Genomic DNA, 13,955 nt, shown 5'->3' with positions numbered 1-13,955 from the left:
TGCTGCATTTTTCAGTGTTTTATGAGTGATAGTCACTTGTTGGCCTGATAGGTAATGCGTGACTGCATTACTGTGTACAAAACCACACGATCTCTTCGATCATCTGGAGAGGCCCTGCTCACGCTCCCACCTCCTTCGAAGACGCGATTGGTGGGGACGAGGGAGAGGGCCTTCTTGGTAGTAGCCCCTCAACTCTGGAATTCACTCCCTAGGGACATCACACATGCCCTAACGCTGGCAGTCTTTAGGAGGAGCCTGAAAACATGGTTGTTCCAGTGTGCCTTCCCAGACTAAGGAAAACTCTTAGCAATATGTCCTCAAATGCACTTTAATATTGATTTAGGATTGTCTGCGTGTCCTCATCTTTCTCTGAAAACCCTATCCTAGTTTACCTTACCTTGTTTGCGTCCAACATTTTAAAATTTAATTATTACATTTGGCCCGGCCATAGGTTTTTAAATGCTGTATGCTATTATTGTCATTGTTTATTGCGTATTGTGTATTTTTGTTTTTGAGTTTTATTTATTTTATTTTATTTTAACTGTTTGTATTATTTGTTATTGCCTTTGTTTATTGATGTGCTGTGGGCTTGGCCTCATGTAAGCTGCACCGAGTCCCTTGGGGAGATGGTAGCAGTGTACAAATGAAGTATTATTATTATTATTATTATTATTATTATAGGTGTCTTGTGTCCAAATTTGGTGTCAATTTGTCCAGTGGTTTTTGAGTTATGTTAATCCCACAAACGAACATTACATTTTTATTTATAGACTAGCCGTCCCTTGCTGGGTTGTGGCCCAGTCTGTGTATATGTGTTTTGTGTATGGATACTAGCCGTCCCCTGCCATGCATTGCTGTGACCCAGTCTGTGTATAGGTGCTTTGTGTGTATATATATTTGTGTTTTTGTGTATATGTGTGTGTTTGCGTGTGGTTATGTGCATGCATTGTAATAAATTTTTCATTTTTTGGCTTTTAAAGTCCATTCCGCTGTGGTTTTATGAGTGATGGTCACTTGTTGTCCTGATAGGTGTCTTGTGTCCAAATTTGGTGTCAAATTGTCCAGTGGTTTTTGAGTTCTGTTAATCCCACAAACAAACATTACATTTTTATTTATATAGATTTTATATATTTTACAATACTATATATATATATATATATATATATACACATACATACACAATACTATATAATTATATATACAATATACAACCGAAATAGATCAAATATTATACATACAAATACTATACATACAAATACAAAGGACCCATACTTATTAAGACTGACGCTCTGACGTAATGAGGACGCCATATTGGGCGCGGGGGGGGGAGGAAGCGGGTGGGACTTGTTAAGAGTCCGTACAAAAATATGGCGCCCCCCTGCGCTTTCCACTTTGCTCACTCTTTGCCGCTTCTACATTTCCAAGGGGATTCAGGAAACGCACTTGGGAACGATGACGATTTATTTCCACTTCTGAAGGAGGGGAAATCCGAGCGGAATAGGGAAGGCTTGATAGAGTTATGCTGTACGTACAACAAAATGGCACCCTCCGAGTGAACAGAGGAAACAGTGTCGTGCAGAAAAGCTTGCTAACCTTTGAAAGCGGCCTATCGCGGACGCGGATGGGCGGTGAGGCGCGTCGTGATTGGTTAAGAGCGGTGCTGTCGATGCCAGTGGGCTAGAGTGTCTATGAGGAGAGGGGAAGAGAGAGAGAGAGCTGTGGCCGTCCCTGAAGCCTGAGTCGGGGGCAGGATGGACGCAGGTGAGGCTGAGGTAGAGGGAGGGGGGCACAGGTGGGTCTCCTTCGGGTTGGGCTGGAGGAAGGAAGGAGGGAGGGAGGGAGTGACGGGGTGTTGCTTTCAGGAGAGGCTCAGGCTGCTGAGAAGTCTGTGTGTCTCCAGACAGTAGAGCCAAAAGGAAACATTTGGGCCAAGAGAGTGGCCCTCTCTCTCTCATTCCCTGGCCTCCTTTCATGTTTCTGTCTGTCTGTGTTGACTTAAGGCGTGTCTATAATGTAGAACAGACTTGGGCAAACTTGGGCCTTCCTCCAGGTGTTTTGGACTTCAACTCCCATCATTCCTAACAGCCTCAGGCCCCTTCCTTTTCCCCCTCAGCCGCTTAAGGGGGAAAAGGAAGGGGCCTGAGGCTGTTAGGAATGATGGGAGTTGAAGTCCAAAATACCTGGAGGAAGGCCCAAGTTTGCCCATGCCTGCTATAGAATGGAAACAATTTGGCATCACTTTAATAGGCCTGACTCAAAGCAATGAGGTCCTGTCAGTTGTAGCTCTTTCTCTGCCAAAGAGTGTGGCCAACTGCAACTCCCAGGACCTCACACCATTCAGCCAAGGCAGTTCAAGTGGTGCCAAACTGCATTAGTTCTGCAGTGTGGATGCACACGTTCTTGCCACTCTCTTGCCTCACAAAACAGTATACCGCTTAAGCGAAACTGCTGTTGATTCCTCATCATGACTTGCCTTCCTGAACTCTTGCCTTCCTGAACTCTTGCCTTGTGAGTCAGATGAGTTGCATAAAGTTCATAAGGATGGAAGTAACAGAGGACACTCTTGGAAGTTTCTTTTTCAGGCTTTGGAAGTGGAAATATGTGGGTGTCCTATGAAACAGTTGGTTAATATATGGGATAGAGCAGTCCTGGGCAAACCTACCAGCTGTTAGGAATTGTGGGGGTTGAAGTTCAAAACACCGGAGGACCAAAGTTTGTCTAGATCTGGGAAATATAGATAGATAGATGGATAGATATAGATATATAGTTTATATGTGCCATATATGGTGTGTGTGTATATATATATGAAAATCATACACATATATGTATACACACAAATATACACACACCATATATTTGGTATATATATGGTGTGTGGTGTGTATACACACAAACACATATAAACCAACTTTGGTGTAGGACACACACACATATATGAAATGTTAGTTTGTGGGATTAACATAACTGAAAAACCACTGGACGAATTGACACAAAATTTGCACACTATATCCTTAACAGACCAATGAGTGATCTTCACTCATAAACCTCCCCCAAAAAGCAGCGGAAAGGACTTAAAAAAAAACAACCCCCAACTAAATGGCAATACAGTGCATATTTCCAATTTCCTATTCCTGCACTGCAACTCCCAGCAATCCTCCAGACAGATAAGACAGATAGGTAGACAGATCAGGAGGATTGCTGGGAGTTGCAATCCAAGAATAGTTAGAGAAGGAAGAAAAGAGAGAAAGAAAAAGGGAAAGATAGAGGGAGGGGAAGGAAGGAAAGAGGTAGAGAAGGAAGGAAGGAGAGACGGAAAGAAAAAAAGGAAGGAAGGAGAGAAAGAGGGAGGGAAGGTTGGTCACAGCAATGTGTGGCGGGTACAGCTTGTGTGTGTGTGTGTATGTATATATATATACACACACACACGCACGCACGCACACCTATACTTATAGAAGAGTTAGTTTATATATGGGATTTTCTTGTGTGTGTAAATATGTATATAGGGTGTTCATCCACTGGGGTTTGGTTCAGAGACTCCCTTTGAATAGCAAAATCAATGGGTGTTCAAGTCCTATATATACACCGTGGCATATATCTATCTATCTATCTATCTATCTATTTTATAAAATAGCAAATTCAAAGTTTGTTTTGGGTTTTTGGATGGGATGGGGTGAGAGAGGAATATTTTCAAGCTGTGAATGGATGAACCCGTAGATATGGAACACCGGCTGTATCTTACCTGTCAAAAGTACCAGTGGGTTCATCTACACTGTAGAATTAATGCAGTTTGACACTGCTTTAACTTCCATGGATGAATGCTGTTGGATCCTATGAGTTTCAGTTTTCCTCATTGCAGTTCTTTGGCAAAGAAAGCTAAAGACCTTGTAAAACTGCAACTCTGATGACTCCATAGCTTTGGGCCATGGCAGTTAAAATATCAAGCTGAATTAATTCTACAGTCTCAATGCTCAATGCAGCCACACGCAATACAGAAAAGTCCCTATAAAATGATCAGGCATAATGTTAAGAACAGGATAATATCCTTGTTCTTTATCACTGCTTTTGCTCACCAGGTGAAGAAATACATTGTATTCTTCCGCCTGAAGCTGTTTACTTTTCTATACAAGATTACAAGCATTAGAAATGCACAATTATGGGACTGTGCTGTTTAGTAGTAATTCTGTACAAAACCAAACTATTACCAAAAGAACCAAGCTGTGTCACAGATAACTAATGGCTTGTTTTCATTTGACAAAATTGAAAGAGTTTTCTTAATTTTTTTAGTAGTATGGTGTAGTAAGCCAATTGAACCAGTCATGGTCCAACATATGTGGCTGCTCAGTAATGGCTACAGTAAATTGTACAGTTGCTATAATTGGAAACAACACGAAGGCACAAAACAACAAAGAATAAACGCACTTAAATCAATTAGATTTACACAAGTGCTGAATTACCAGTTGGATTTAAGACAAAATATCTTCACTAAACCAAGATTTCATTGCCTTTTGAAAGGTCATTAATAATACTATGCATATCTTTGGCAATCAGTTGCGTTTAAGAAGCAGCTTGGACAGAGATTTTAAATCCTCCTTTCCTCAAACCATGGTCTGATCTAACTAAGTCCACTTGGTGCTATGCAGGCTATTCTGTAATTTTGTGAAAATAACAACAAACCATACCAATGGGCTAACATCTTGTCTCTTGAAATACTAAATCAGTTGTTGATGCCCAATGTTTCTGACTTTTGCAATGTTTGTAGAAGGTTGTTTTCAGCACCTTTTTGCTCTCTTCAGCTTTTTGTTGACATTTTAAAGAGCATTTAACAATATGGTTTTTTTGTGTTTGTTTGCAATCCTTCTGATTTCGGTCTAATCTTATTTTACAACACTTATACTATGGATATATCTGCAGTGTATTGCCATAACATACAGTTCTCTTGAGACTAGCATTATGATGAATGCTCCATTTAACATCGGTTGCTAAGGATGAGTTGTCTGTTGTTAAAAGAAATGAAATGATGGGACAGCAATAGGGGTTGCTTTGTTTGCTGGATTTGTCCCTACAGAAACACTAATGGTGTGTCTTGCTGTGATAATTGACTATGATTAAAATTGTTATGTTACTAAAAGACTTTAAGTTTTTAAAAAGAGGTAGAACAAGAACAAATGATTTATTTTTATTGATTTGCCGGTGGTATCTTAATGATCTGCCATGTGTAGCAGTGCAATGGCAATTCTTATTGTTCATCCTTATTGTGTCGATGTGGCAGCTCTTCCCGTTGTACTTTACAGTTGTTGAACTAAGATAGTTCGATGTTTCTTGTTCCAAAACAGCCACAGAGAAAACAAAATAATTAGTTTCTGACTCTATAACCCTGCAATGGGGAATTTCAGATGTCTTAATCAAGTAAGAAAGGAAACTGGATGCTTCATAATGCCATTTTAAGATAATAATTTGAACTGTGTATCTATAATTCCTGAGGCCACCTGAGCACTCTCTGCTTCACAGCATTGTCTCAGTGGTTGATATATTTTATTGTAGAGCATTTATTGCCATATGACTTTTAATGGGCATAACAATAGACTGGGAACAGAATAAAGCTGTGTTATTTCTATATTTTGGCCTAATAATTAATCAAAATGAATACTGTAGTCAAGAAAAAAGAAGACTGAGACTTTAAAGGAGAGTTATGAAGAAACTATAAAAGATCTTGAAGTGTAAAATTATATCATTGAATACTAAAGTCAAGATCATTCATGTCATAATATTTCTGATTTCTTTGTGTGCCTATGAAAGCTGACAGGGAGGAATGCTGACAGGAAAAAAAGAAAGGAGAAACCTGGAATTATACTGATACCATGGATCCTCAGAAATGAATAAATGGGTCAAAGCACAAAGCAAGATTGAATTCTCAGCCAAAATAACTAAACAAAGGTTATTCTATTTTGGGCAAATAATGAGAAAATGAAGCCGAATTTTTGTATTTTGGGCAAGGGATGAGACAAGAAGATTTATTGGAAATATGTTAATGTTGAAGGCAGAGGAAAATATGAAGACCATGGATTGTCTGGATCAAAGAAGTGAAGTTATTGAGTTTGCAAAACCTCAGGAGTGCTGTTAGTGGCATTGTCTTTTTGAGCTCTCCTTCATAGTGCTAACATGTTGAATATGTAAGAGCAGCAGCAGCAACAACAACAACAGCACAGCCACAATCACCACAATGTATACAAGGCTAACTTCTATAAGGCAGGGTTGGCTTTGATGGTGTGGTGTAAGGGTTTGAGCATTGGACCAGGATTTCTGGGAGACCAGGGGTTGAATCCTTGTGCAGCCATGGAGACCCACTGGGTGATCTTGGACACGTCAGTCTCTTGCAGCCTCTGAGGAAAACAATGGCAAACATCCTCTGAAGAAATCTTGCCAAGAAAACTTGGTGACAGTGGTGGTGTTGGTTGGAGATAGCTTAAAGGCATGTAACAAATGATTTGAAATCTAGATATTTAGCATTAAAATATCTTGGTTTAAAATCATGTGTTAAAATTGCTGGAAGAAACATTAATAACCTTAGATATGTAGATGATACCACTTTGATGGCTGAAAGTGAGGAGGAGCTGAGGAGCCTTATAACTAAGGTGAAAGAAGAAAGTTCAAAAGCTTGGTTGCAGCTAAACACCACAAAACCAAGATTATGTCAACAAGACTGATTGATAACTGGCAAATAGAAAACTTGGAGGCAGTGACAGACTTTGTATTTCTAGGAGTGAAGATTACTGCAGACACAGACTGCAGCCAGGAGAAGAGCAATGATCAATCTCGATAAAATAGTGAAGAGTAGAGACATCACACTGGCAATGAAGATCTGAATATGTCAAGCAATGGTATTGCCTATAGTAACCTATGGATGTAAGAGCTGAACCAAAAGGAAGGCTGAGCTAAGGAAGATAGATACTTTTGAACAGTGAAGGAAAATTCTGAGAGTGCCGCAATAAGATCCAACCAGTCCATACTGCAGAAAATGATGCCCAACTGCTCACTGGAGGGAAGGATATTAGAGGCAAAGATGAAGTACTTTGGCCACATCATGAGAAGACAGGAAAGCTTGGAGAAAATAATGATGCTGGGGAAAGTGGAAGGAAAAGGGAAGAGGGGCCGACCAAGGCCACGATGGATGGAAGGTATCCTTGAAGTGACTGGCTTGACTTTGAAGGAGCTGGGAGTGGCCACAGCTGACAGGGAGTTCTGGCGTGGGCTGGTCCATGAGGTCACAAAGAATCGGAAACAATTGAACAAATAAACAACAACAACATTTAGCATCAGATCAAGACATCAGGTCATCTTACTTTGGTTGTTTTCTATGGTATCCTCTTTAGGAAGAAAGAAATGGCAGGACATCTAGCTAAACTCTGCTTCTATGTATGTTAAACACAAAGACAGTATGTAGCTAAATGATATCCTTGTTATCTGTGATAAGAGGAAGCTGATGGTTCTTAAAAGCACTGTTTAACAGCAGTGTATACCATACTCCCCCTTCCTTGAGAAACTTTGTTTGCATAAGTAGCTACCTTAACTTCATTGCTTCATTTGCAAACTGAATGATCATTTGTTCCAGGACCTAAAGTGCGTAAGCAGTGTCCGTAGCTGAAAATGTCTCAAGACATGAGAAAAGGTGGAAGGCTATGCATAACAAAACATGTACTTAGAAAGTTCTGATCATTGGTAGAATTACATGAAATAAATTAAAATATTTTCAGAAATCAGGATGACTCAAAGACTGCTTTCCTCAACACACAAAGTATTGTTATTTTCAGGCAACTGAAACATTAGCATACAGTTTAGAAAGTTTATTGGCGTCTTTCAAAATGAAATTGCAGGTAACCTGGATTACTCTAACACATTGCTTTTTAAACTTTTCCGCTTTGGACTCCTTTCCTCCTCAGAAAAAATTACATAACTGCAGGCATATGCATTAGGTATAAAAATAAAACATTTACTGATAACAAATTAGCATTGCAGGGCTTGCTAAAAACTTGATTTTTCTTTTTTCTGAAATACATCTGAAGCATCTTTTGTAGAGCCCACTGTAAACACTGCACAAGAGATTTGTGTAAATGTCTGAAATAGCCACTAGCAGATGTTCAGGAAAAATAGAGTTAAGAGGACCCTATTTGGGGTTGGGACCCACAGTTTAAGAAGCAGTGGTCTAACACTGAATGCAACCATCCCTTTGCTTTCTCTAATGCAGAGATGAGCAATTGGTCCCCTTGGCTGTTTTCAGGGGCTTCTCACATGATCCCTAAACCAATGGCTATGTTTGCTGGGATTGCAGTTCAGCATCACAGCAGGAGTGGTTCTCAGTCATCTTCTAAGTGTGTTTTAGCCATCATTTCTCTTAAGGGAGGGTCTATCTAGTTTCCATGTTTACCTTGGTGTTTTGCAATGCAACTTGTATGGTGAAACATGATGTATGAGATGTGGCATGCCCAAGGAATTTCACTGGGGACAAATGGTTCTGACCCCATGTTTCTAATTTACTTGTGTGTATTTGTAGCTCTACTGTGAAGGACTCAGCAATCTTTCCTCAGAGCCTGTCACATTGAATGCGAGTTTGAATCACACAACCCACAAGGTGTGATGCCCTCGAAGACAAGGTTACAGAGCATGTGAAATTTGAACTGGATGTGTGATCTGGAGATCTATTGATTTTAGTTTGCATGTAAGATGCTAAAGAAAGAAGGATATAATGTTAAGGTATAAGTTTACTCCCAACCCTAATTTAATCTTAACTTGTTTAGACTCATAATAGGAGGTTACATACGTTGTCTAGAATTTCTTCTTGTGATTCATTTGTCTATACAAGTAGGGACTGCTTGGCAATATTTTTAAAAAGCAGGGCTGTAATATATTGGGAATGAAGTAAAAATAATGCAAGACATGATTTTTGGAGTCCTGATGGTTGCTTCCTAGCCTGTGTATCAAGTTGTAAAGTTACATTCCACACAGTTAATGTTCTCGTTAAGTTTTCCACTGCTTTTCCTGACATGCCCAGACCTGTGAGATTTAGGCAGAGAGTGGATCCCTAGCAAGAGATACTTGTCTAATGGCTTTATGTCAAGTGACAATATATTGTAAGTCAGGAAAATGTGTGAGCTAACATAGTGAAGTTTGCTAGGTACCAAAACAGCTGGACCTGTCAATGTGCTGAGAAAAATGGTTCTGTTGGGGAAATTTGCTCTTGGGAGACGTATAAGCATTTGATTATTTCACAGCAACAAAGATGGGAATAGCAAGGGTTACTGTTATTTTGTTCTTTGTGTCCATGTTGACTTTAAAGTGGGCACATTGATGATCCCCTGGAAAGGGAGCAGAAGATACTTGAGAAATGTTGCAGAGGTCGGGATTAATTTGAATTCCATGTGAATGACTCTTCCATTGCACTTATATTTCCAAATACATGGATCCAGACTATGTCTGTACTCTGCAATTAAAAGCAATTTTCATTTAGTGCTAGCTTTCCTTGTGGCTTGAATCCCCAAAGAGATGGGGGAGAGAGATGTGGAAGAGTTCAAAACTGCATATTTACGTCTATTTTCTAATTCATGGAAGTTATAGTCTTCAGCCTTTTTTGTCATCTTGTCTACTATTAACCTACTATTAAGCAATGCATGGAAGTGGAAGAAGACAACAGAATAGGAGGGACAAGAGACCTCTTCCAGAAAATTAGAAACATTGGAGGTAAATTTCAGGCAAAAATTGGTATGATAAGAAACAAAGATGGCAGGGACCTAACAGAAGCTGAAGAGATCAAGAGAAGGTGGCGAGACTATACAGAAGATCTGTATAGGAAGGATAACAATATCGAGGATAGCTTTGACGGTGTGGTGAATGAATTAGAACCAGACATCCTGAGGAGTGAGGCTGAATGGGCCTTAAGAAGCATTGCTAACAACAAGGCAGCAGGAGATGATGGGATCCCAGCTGAACTGTTTAAAATCTTAAAAGATGATGTTGTCAAGGTGATGCATGCCATTTGCCAGCAAATATGGAAAACACAAGAATGGCCATCAGACTGGAAAAAATCAACTTATATCCCCATACCAAAAAAGGGAAATGCGAAAGACTGCTCAAACTTCCGTACAGTGGCCCTTATTTCTCATGCCAGTAAGGTAATGCTCAAGATCCTGCAAGGAAGACTCCAGCAATACATGGAGCGAGAGTTGCCAGATGTTCAAGCTGGGTTTAGAAAAGGCAGAGGAACGAGAGACCAGATTGCCAATATCCGCTGGATAATGGAGAAAGGCAGGGAGTTTCAGAAAAACATCTACTTCTGCTTCATTGACTATTCTAAAGCCTTTGACTGTGTGGATCATAATAAATTGTGGCAAGTTCTTGGTGGGATGGGCATACCAAGCCACCTTTTCTCTCTCCTGAGGAATCTGTACAAGGACCAAGTAGCAACAGTCAGAACTGACCACGGAACAACAGACTGGTTCAAGATTGGGAAAGGCGTACGGCAAGGCTGCATACTCTCACCCAACCTTTTTAACTTGTATGCAGAACACATCATGCGATGTGCGGGGCTGGATGAATGCAAAGCTGGGGTGAAAATTGCTGGAAGAAACATTAACAACCTCAGATATGCAGATGACACCACTCTGATGGCCGAAAGCAAGGAGGAGCTGAGGAGCCTTCTAATCAAGGTGAAAGAAGAAAGCGCAAAAGCCGGGTTGCAGCTAAACGTCAAAAAAACCAAGATTATGGCAACAAGAATGATTGACAACTGGAAAATAGAGGGAGAAACCGTGGAGGCCGTGACAGACTTTGTATTTCTAGGTGCAAAGATTACTGCAGATGCAGACTGTAGCCAGGAAATCAGAAGACGCTTACTTCTTGGGAGGAGAGCAATGTCCAGTCTCGATAAAATAGTGAAGAGTAGAGACATCAGACTGGCAACAAAGATCCGCCTAGTCAAAGCCATGGTATTCCCTGTAGTAACCTACGGATGTGAGAGCTGGACCATAGGGAAGGCTGAGCGAAGGAAGATCGATGCTTTTGAGCTGTGGTGTTGGAGGAAAGTGCTGAGAGTGCCTTGGACTGCGAGAAGATCCAACCAGTCCATCCTCCAGGAAATAAAGCCCGACTGCTCACTGGAGGGAAAGATACTAGAGACAAAGTTGAAGTACTTTGGCCACATCATGAGGAGACAGGAAAGCCTAGAGAAGACAATTATGCTGGGGAAAGTGGAAGGCAAAAGGAAGAGGGGCCGACCAAGGGCAAGATGGATGGATGGCATCCTTGAAGTGACTGGACTGACCTTGAGGGAGCTGGGGGTGGTAACGGCCGACAGGGAGCTCTGGCGTAGGCTGGTCCATGAGGTCACGAAGAGTCGGAGACGACTGAACGAATGAACAACAACTACTATTAACCTGGGTCTATAAATGTGAACTCCATTTTTTACAACAGGAATCCCTGTCCTGTTTTCCCTGCTGTCTACATTTCTCCACTTATTCCATCACTCTCAGCATTTTATCCTGGTCTCCTTTGGGTAAACAAACAAACAAAAATACAAGGTTGACCTTGGTGTGACCCACTGGTTGAACACCAGTAGATTCCACTTGAAAGCATACAGTGAAAAACCATGGTCTGGATACAAACAGAAAGTGGCTGAAGTCCAGGAGGGTGCTTAATTTGGCAGGCAGTGAACCGAAGATCCAGCTCAATTTAGAGCAATCCGTTTGATGTTGTTTAGCAGTGTGTGGCTGACCTTAAGGACAGAATAGAACCAGAAGCTCCATGGAGGCATTTTCTTTGTATGCTACTTGTTGGCAGCTTTCCATCACCCTCAAAGCTAGCTAAACTCGGCAGTATGTTTAAGTCTTGTGTCTCTTTGTGAGTTGGTCCCTATAGAGGATTTCTAAAAAACATCTGCTCCTTGAACAAAATGATGCTTTCTGCAGCTGTTCATGTTGTTGCCATGTGCTTTGAGTAAATCCACTTTACAAGAGAGGGACCAGAAATTAAATGCTGAATGGAATAGTAACACCATGAAACCATTGTGTCCCAATACATAGTCATAGAATCATAAAGGTGAGTTGAAAGCTGCTTCATGGGCCAACCATCTGCTCAGTGCAAAATCTCAAGCTAAACCATGATCTGCAGGTAGCTGTCCAACCTCTTTTTGAAAGTTTTCAGAGAAGGAGAACCCACCATCTCTTGAGGCATTTGAGTCCATTATCAAGCTACTCTTACTTTCAAGAAGTTTCTCCTAATGCCCAGCCAAATCTACTCTCCTGTAACTTCAGACCATTACACTTGGTCCTACTCTCTGGGGCACCAGAGAACATACCGTACTTGTCTCCTTTTCTCTGTGACAAACCTTGAGGTATTTTAAAATGGTGATCATGTCACCTCTTCGCCAAGGTGAATATGCCTGTATCCTTCAACATTTCCTCATATGTTTTGTTCTCTGTAACTCTTGCCATCCTTGTTGCCCTTCTTCAAACCTGCTCCACCTTGTCTATCTCCTTAAAATGAAGTGCCCAAAGCTGAACAGAGAGCCAAAATAATGCATCTTCTGCAAAAAAAAAAAAAGTTGTTGTTTTGTTATTAAGTTCTCGTGTAAGAGGTTATTAACTGAATGCATGGGGGGGGGGTCACATTCTGTGTGAACAGAACAAATGCTAAAAAGTGTCTGACTACATTTTGTATATTGTGTTTTGAACAGCTACTCTCACATATGATACACTCAGGTTTGAGTATGAAGACTTTCCAGAGACCAAAGAACCAGTTTGGATCTTGGGGAGAAAATACAGTGTATTAACAGGTAATGATTTTGCAAGTATTTGAAATACTTTAAAGTATTCTAAATGCTTCATTTTGTCACCTTGAACCCTGTTGTCTGGTACTTTCTGTTAGTAGGCTTTAACACAGGATACGTGTATGTAGTTTTGATCTTGTTCTGATTTGAATAGCTTATTTTTTCAGTTCCACTCCTTAACAATGCCCCTGTGCTATGCTGACTATTTTTCAAGAAAGCAGTCATTCTTTTGGAATTAATGTGAGAGCATACCCTCCTCTGTTCTTTTACATGATTCTGATTTGTAGAAGTTACAGGTTGTGCAAGAATGTCAAAAAGAAGCTGAAATGTTAAAAAGCATTATCCCAAGCACGTGCCATCATAGTTTTGGTTTGTTTGCTGTTTCTTGTAGTCTGAAGTCTGGATATTTTAATGGGTTTATAGCTTAAGGGAACACCTGAATTCAGTAACAGTACCGTTTGACATCTTTTTAGACGTCAATAGCACTTTAAGTGCCACAGCTGCATCCTATCAAATCCCAGGATCTTTTGATTTGAGAAGCACCAGAACTCCCTGGCAGAAAACTCTAAATATTTCATGGAGCTACAAATCCCAGGATTCCATTGGATTGAACCTTTGCAGTTGACTTGGTACCAAAGTGCTATAATCGTGAAGAGCTTTCTTAACATAATACCATTCCATGGGAGGATAGTGACTTGTTATTTTTAATCTTTTAGAAAAAGAAGAGATTTTGTTGGATGTGACTTCTCGCCTCTGGTTCACATACAGAAAAAACTTCCCAGCAATTGGTAAGAAGCAATCTCTGTGTCTCCAGTCACCAGAATTTCATAGGAATGGTTTAATAAAGCTATTTAGGGTATGGAGCAGAAAATGCTTCTGAGATTAGCTGTTTAGATTCAAGAACATATATTTACATTTGTTTCTGGTCTCTGAAACGTTACATTTTTAGCATGACTTGAAAAGATAGAAATGTGTTCATACTTTGAAAGTAGGAAACAGTGGAAAGTACATAAATGTCAGAATACAAAAGCCAAGATCCCATGTCAGCATAATTGCACCGGATGATGCCAAGCTTGTGAATAACAGCTTGTGAATTAAAAATAAAGAAAATAATATGGAGGGGGACACTGATAGTGATTTG

The 13,955-nt window shown here is 40.3% G+C and overlaps 1 protein-coding gene across 1 annotated transcript in view; it reads left to right on the top strand.

Moving 5' to 3' along the window:
* The first annotated feature begins 1,650 nt into the window (after positions 1 to 1,650).
* ATG4B (autophagy related 4B cysteine peptidase) overlaps positions 1,651 to 13,955 on the top strand; it is a 27,560-nt gene continuing 15,255 nt past the window's right edge. The window contains exons 1-3 of the mRNA XM_067465938.1: positions 1,651 to 1,761; positions 12,722 to 12,820; positions 13,531 to 13,602. Coding sequence (XP_067322039.1) covers positions 1,752 to 1,761; positions 12,722 to 12,820; positions 13,531 to 13,602 — 181 coding nt within the window. The 5' untranslated portion in view covers positions 1,651 to 1,751. The remainder of the gene's footprint in view (positions 1,762 to 12,721; positions 12,821 to 13,530; positions 13,603 to 13,955) is intronic.

This window comes from Anolis sagrei, chromosome 3, assembly GCF_037176765.1.
Source record: "Anolis sagrei isolate rAnoSag1 chromosome 3, rAnoSag1.mat, whole genome shotgun sequence".
In the NCBI taxonomy this organism is placed as follows: domain Eukaryota; kingdom Metazoa; phylum Chordata; class Lepidosauria; order Squamata; family Dactyloidae; genus Anolis; species Anolis sagrei.
Note: the sequence above shows the minus strand (reverse complement) of the source record. Positions and strands in the feature narration are given on the sequence as shown.